This window comes from Cyanistes caeruleus, chromosome Z (assembly GCF_971803275.1).
Source record: "Cyanistes caeruleus chromosome Z, bCyaCae1.hap1.1, whole genome shotgun sequence".
In the NCBI taxonomy this organism is placed as follows: Eukaryota; Metazoa; Chordata; class Aves; order Passeriformes; family Paridae; genus Cyanistes; species Cyanistes caeruleus.
In genome coordinates this window covers 70317037-70323332 of record NC_141732.1, presented here as the reverse complement: position 1 = coordinate 70323332, position 6296 = coordinate 70317037, and the positions used below count along the sequence as shown (strand labels likewise).

Sequence of the window (6296 nt, the reverse complement as noted above, 5' to 3'; positions counted from 1 at the left end):
TTGAAAACATCATTCAAAGTCTTGAAACTATTATTCCAAGTGAGAAATTTGACTAATGGTGCAAGAGCTAGAGGGTTGATCCCTGTTCCTGGGGTATATTCTGTTCCTCCCTCTGGATATCAAAGGAGGTGTCAAGAGCCTGTTTTTCCCCACTGTTGTGTCATAATTTTTTACACTGATTGACTCTATCGAAGTGCTGCAAAAACTCAAGTACTTGCTAATGAAAAGCATAAAGACCTGCAAGCAAAAATACTGTTGCAAACAGAAAAAATTAAGTATTTAAACATTCAAATGGCCAAACACTTAGCTGAAGGTTATTTTGATTTTACAGAACACTTGTTTTTTATTTTTTTAATGTACTTTCAGATGTTTAAGGTCACTTTCAGAAGCTCTGGTACTGGGAGCAACAGGGTGTTTTGAAAAATATAAGCAAATCCAAGGGAAAATTAATCTATCTGCACATTAGTTCAGTTCCAAGAATTAAATATATTTATGACAATACATTCAAATTACATTTAACTAGCAAATCCCCCAAAACTTCAAAGCAGCAAGAAAATGCCCCTTTTCCACTGTGGGTGACTTTCCCTTTCCATGGAGAGCCATGATGATTTGGCATATTGAAACATTCATCAGCAAAGGTGGGAGATGCTCAACACCACACATAGTAATTTAAGCTACAACTAGTTTACAGTTTCAGCATTCATTTATGACAAAGCAGAGAAACTTTCTGTGTGGATTACTGGAGGCACACATGCTACAGTTAGGCAGGATGAATCATATAAAATCTGCTAACTGTTGTGTCTGTGTGCTTCAGGTGAAAAGTAACTTCAGGTAAAAAGATGCAGTGGGAACAGCCTGTTACTGTCGTACATCTGGGTAGTCACCTGTGTTCTAACCTAAGAAATCTACTCTATAAGGAACATCTTTAGGCTCTAGGCTTGATAAGGTACTGTAGCTTCTGTGCATCACCAGATACATCCCAGAAGGCCTATAGCAGCGCATCTTTTTGCACATCATCTGGTGTAGGAAACTACACAGATAGAGCTATCTGTGTAAAGAAAGAAGAGTGTGTCTGATGGTGTTAGCTCTGTCAGATTCAGTCAGAAAACTGAAGGGTAAATAAAACACTGTCAGACACAGTGTGTTATCAGCTTACACACTTCCACATGCATAAGTTTCCTCATAACTCAAGAGTTTATTTGCAGTACTAGCATCTTTAGAAATTTGTAAGGTATACTACATACAGAGTATCTATGGTAAAATTATTCTGTTAACCATAGCTGAACACAGTTTTATGTCTGGCTGATACCTGGAGTAGCCCCTTTGTGTCTTCATATGCTAAGTAAGTGGCTGAATTAGGAATCTAGGATACCTTCCCACACCTTCAGCAGAGCATCCAGACTGCTCAGATCAGCCCCTGAAAGTGGGCAGTTGCCTGTATAGAGTACAGGCTCTAAATCTGATGCCACCCTAATGTCTACATTACCATGTATGTTTATAGACACACAGATAATTAGCTAAGTTCTGCAGTCCTGCCTATGCAAAGGCTAGGCAGTTCTCCTAATCTGTGCTTGAGCAGTTCCATGGCTTGGAAGGTAAAGGGTAAGAATCTGATTTGCCAGATTAGTTGTGGCCTTATGGTACCTTCAGAATCTGAAATTCTCTTTTGTCTGGCTCTGCAGCAGGCACCTTGTACCACAGGAAGGCTTGCTCAGTGCATAAAATCATAAAAATATGGGGAAAAGTAAAGCTGTTCAGGAAGGGGACTAACAAAAGGGAGCCCATCTATCACATACACTCTCCTTCGCAGGTACAGGATCATTCCCTCACCTTAAATTTCCAGTTTCCCCTGAAGCTAGAGGTACTGGCTAAATACTTTGCCCACTTTTAATCAGTCATCACGCAGTCATACTTTTCTGGAGTAAATGAAACTTTTGTTTCAAGAAGGAAGGACCACAACAACTTTGCAGCCACTACAATATCATTTTGATTCTGTCTTCAGTTACATGGGATATAGTGGATCCTTACTGTTCCCACTGCTGTTCTGGGGACACATGATCAGCCCAAGTACATGGACTTGCCTCCTCATTCCCACTGCTTTTTCAGTGGAGGTCTGAATCAGACCTTGGAGGCTGGGTTTCAAAACTGATGTTAATAAATTCAATATGAAAAATCCGACTTTCCTTCCAGGCTCAGAGAAAAGTGCAGGAGAACCCCATTTCATTTATAATTGGCATCAGAGTACAAATTCAAAGGGACAGAACCTTAGCTCTTGAAACCTAATTTCTATTTTAATTATATAATTACAGGTAATGAAAAAACCTGTGAAACAAATAACTTACAATTCAAATAGTAATATATCTGTAATATATTAGAAATATAGTTTAAAAAGTCTCCATATTCTTAATTAGTATAAAGTTTAATTTTATGCTTTGTATAGAAATTATAGCTTCACTTTTTACTGCCTCAGCAGAAGGAAAGAGAAAAGTTCCTAGGTAGCTAAATAGCACTGGGAAATTAAAAAATATTTTATTTTGCTCTTTTTTTTGGTAATAGAAAAATAGCCTTCAAAAATAGATTGTTAAACATATGGGCTTATATTAAAGTAAAATTGTATATTATATACAGTAAGGCAGTATATCATATATTATCCTGCTTTCTTTTTCATTTTGGTTTGTCTGGACTAAGATATGAATGGGATGCAGTTTTCTGTCACATTGAAACAAAGCAAAAATATATTTAGAAGAATTTGTTATTTTACTGCAATTTGTAGAATATGTTCTCTTTTATATATGATTTGTAATGTACAAGAGCTCCTTTTTCTCAAGGATTGAGAAAAAAGATAAAGAAAACTTAATCTAGTGCTAGAATGCATTCAGAAGAAAACACATTTTAGGTAAGAATACATTGTGCAATGGTTTATCTAATGCAGGAACTGCTCAGATTGCTATGGTTTGCTGACTAATCCACAACAATTTTCATCTTTGTTGAATCTGTGGTACCTCCTCAGGCTTCATCCACCAACAGAAGTTTTGCAGAACTGAATAGTTATTTTACAGTGCATTTTTCATGACAGACAAGATCCATTTCCTCATTTCACCCTGTCAGAAATGTGTGCTAATGATGCAGGACTGACATCCATGACTATAACCTCAACTCACAGATTATTTTATTACCTGTACAATGCACACAGGTGGTTAGGCTTTTGAAGACTAGGCTTTTTAAAGGAGCTGTTTGCTATGTGAGTTTCTTTTGCTGTGTGTAACCACTAAGTATGTGCTGTACTAATAGGTTATTTAAAGGAGGGCATAAAGGAAGATGGGTCCATGTAGTCTGATCCACTGGTGTCTCTTGTGGAATCACTTGGAGCTGTCGTGCTGTAGCTCGTATTCTTCTCAGCTTGACTTTGCTGAGGGTTCTCAGATGTTTCTGCTACAGGTTCTTGAGACACAGGTGTGTTTTGGGTGCGCTGATCTGGCAATAATACTAAAATGTGATGGTCCATAACTGTTGAGACCTTGGTATATTCTTTGCTGGTTCCTGGAACAGTGCATTTTTTGGTCTTTCCACTATTTTCTTTATGTTTCAGTAATAGTGTCGGTTCCTCATCTTGTCTGACTCTATGAACTTCTACATAGTCCATTAGTTTAGGATTCAGGAAAGGCGACTTGTCATTTTGTTGGTTTTGTCTGACCTGCACTGTGGTTTGGTCAGTTTTGGAATATTCCATCTCATTTATCTTTTCCATGCCATCATACGCAGTTTCAGCAATGGGATACAGCGACTGACGATTTTCTTCATTTCCCACCAAAACTGGTGAAGTGTTCACATTTGTGGTGTTCAGTGTTATCCTGAATGCCTCCACAGTGCTGTGGTAGGCAAACATAGCAGCCTGATTACTGGGTAACTGAGCTGCCAGCCACGTGCACGACTTTTTACTCTCACTGTTACAAGGGAGCGTTTTCTGTTCTGAGGCCGTACACTGAGTTTCCCAGCTCCCTTTTCCTCCTTTTTTTTCTTTAGCTCTTACATCTTGTGTTTGAAGAGCAGATGGAAGGCTGTGGGATTCCCTGCACTTCACAGGGAGGAGAGAAGGGCTATCACAGCTCCCTCGGCCTGAGTCACTGTCTGTTTCCTTGAGTATAATTTTTGTATTTTTACAATGAGTGTCATGACTTGGCATGAGCTGCTGATCCTCACTGTCCTCCACCTCCAGATATTCTATCAGTAGTTCCTCACAGTCTGATGTTGGAGGGAAACCATGGCAACCAAGAGCACTCAGTAATTCTTCAGATTTTCCTGTCTGAAGGTATAATGAAAAGGATATATAATTTTTCATTGTCAGCCTTTGGGATTACCTGTCTAGAACAATTGTGAACAATCTACATATTTAATATACAAATACTTTGATAGTTGTATTGCTAGACCTGAACCTGATTGTTGCAGAAACTATCGAAAGAAGGGAAGAAAAATTCCTGAGTTTCCTCAGTGGGGAGACAATCCTAAAATTCACGTTTCTAATTTGGGAGGAGCAGGGAGCTTTTGGCAGGTATGGCTCTCCTGAGTTTAACAAGAAGGAAATGGAGGAGAATTGCAGTGCAGACATATCCTGCCTCTTCAGCATGGCAAAAGATTGTGGAGAGCATCTTCTGTAAGAACTACTAGGAAGGTCACAGAAGCATTTCTTTATGTCCCAGAAAACACAGCAGTCACAAACCCTCTTCTTAAACACCCTTCTGTTCCAAGTGCAAGGCAAAACTCTGACTCACACATTCCTCCACGTATTTAACCAGAAAGTGTTGCTCATTTCCAGCATTGATTACTTGAAGCAGTTTTACACTTTATTGTGGTAATTGTCCTTGCCAATACACAAGTTGGAAAAAACATGGGTTTTTGTGAATTCTTTTGTTGTTAACTGTGGTACTTACCTCTAGCAGATGTGTATCTATGCCTTTTATCTTTGGTCCTGGAACTGGTGGCAGGATAAACGCCATCATTCTAAAAAAAGCCCGGAATAAACATACCAGATGTAAATACAGGCTCTATCTCACTATTTGTTCTCTCGTTTCCTCAGAATGTGACTAAGCTTTGAAACACCTCTCCCATATCTTATTCATCCCAGTTGGACCTCTGTCTCTTGTCTGCCTCTCAAGCTAGGTAATTCACAAATCCAGTTACAGCTCATAAAGTAGCCTTAGATGTATTTATAAAAAACACCGGTATTACAAAAGTTGTTCAACTGGAAAAGTAAAATTACTAATGTCCCTTTAATTGTCATCTGTTCCTTAACCTCTAGTTCTCTAACACCATTGTAAACTCATCATTGGCCATGAAACAGTGAAGTGAGGTGCAGTTCAGGAGGGCTGGTGGGGCTGTCTGTGCATCTTTGACTGCCACCTGACTACTGATAAACAGGATTTATGGTGAAGGACATGGCTTTTCCAACCACAGGTTCTATCCCTTTCTTCTACTCAGCCAGTATTTCTTTGTAAGACTTGTATAAAAGCAATAATCTTTGCAACACCTTTCTCTTTCAAATTTGATTGAAATTAGCCAGGATTCTAAGAAATCATTTGGGAAATTGATAGAGAGGCTGGAAGAAAGACAATCTCATAATATAACCTTGTTTACTTTAGGAGATTATGACAAAACCCAAAGACATGTCTCCTGCAGGAACAGTGGTACTCCAAGTAATGTTTGATGAATATTACATGACTAACCAAGATTAATCAGATCTAATAGAGACAGATCTTTACCAACTGAGTATTTAGTCTGGATTCCATAAGGAGCAGAAACACTGCTTCTTTCAGTTGTAAATTAAGTCAAATACCTATAACTAAGAGTTTATAAGATTAGGCAAATGCCATAGGAAATTGAATCAAATATTAGAAGTCTCTTTTTGAAAAGTTTTCTCTGATCTTGGACTCCATGCAATTGTGAAATTGGTGGCTTACCTGTACCCTTTCATAATCATTATCCAGCTCATGGTTAAACATATAAGGGATGACAGGACACCAACGATGATCCATACAACCATATCTTTTACTCTGAAGTCTAAGAAAAAACAGAATTATTTAAGGACATGCACCTAGCATATATATAGTCAGCATGCCATAAAAACTCACAAATTACTTTTATTTTAAAAATTGGCCTAAACTGCCAAATTTATTATCAAATAGAGGCCTTCAGAAGCACAGACGGATCTCAATAATCCCTGTAATATCAAATAATGAATATCATTTTTACTAATGGTACTGCAGGAAAGAAACTCTCTTGGAAAAATCATACAGAAATGC

The 6296-nt window shown here is 38.2% G+C and overlaps 1 protein-coding gene across 15 annotated transcripts in view; it reads right to left on the bottom strand.

Annotated features, from left to right (window-relative positions):
- Positions 1-314: 314 nt before the first annotated feature.
- Positions 315-6296, bottom strand: part of PRLR (prolactin receptor) — a 152458-nt gene continuing 146476 nt past the window's right edge. For all 15 annotated transcript variants that reach the window (XM_086867672.1, XM_086867674.1, XM_086867676.1 and 12 more), the window contains 3 exons: positions 5955-6054; positions 4929-4998; positions 315-4303 (listed from right to left, as the gene is read on the bottom strand). In XM_086867672.1, coding sequence (XP_086723798.1) covers positions 3293-4303; positions 4929-4998; positions 5955-6054 — 1181 coding nt within the window. In that variant the 3' untranslated portion in view covers positions 315-3292. The remainder of the gene's footprint in view (positions 4304-4928; positions 4999-5954; positions 6055-6296) is intronic.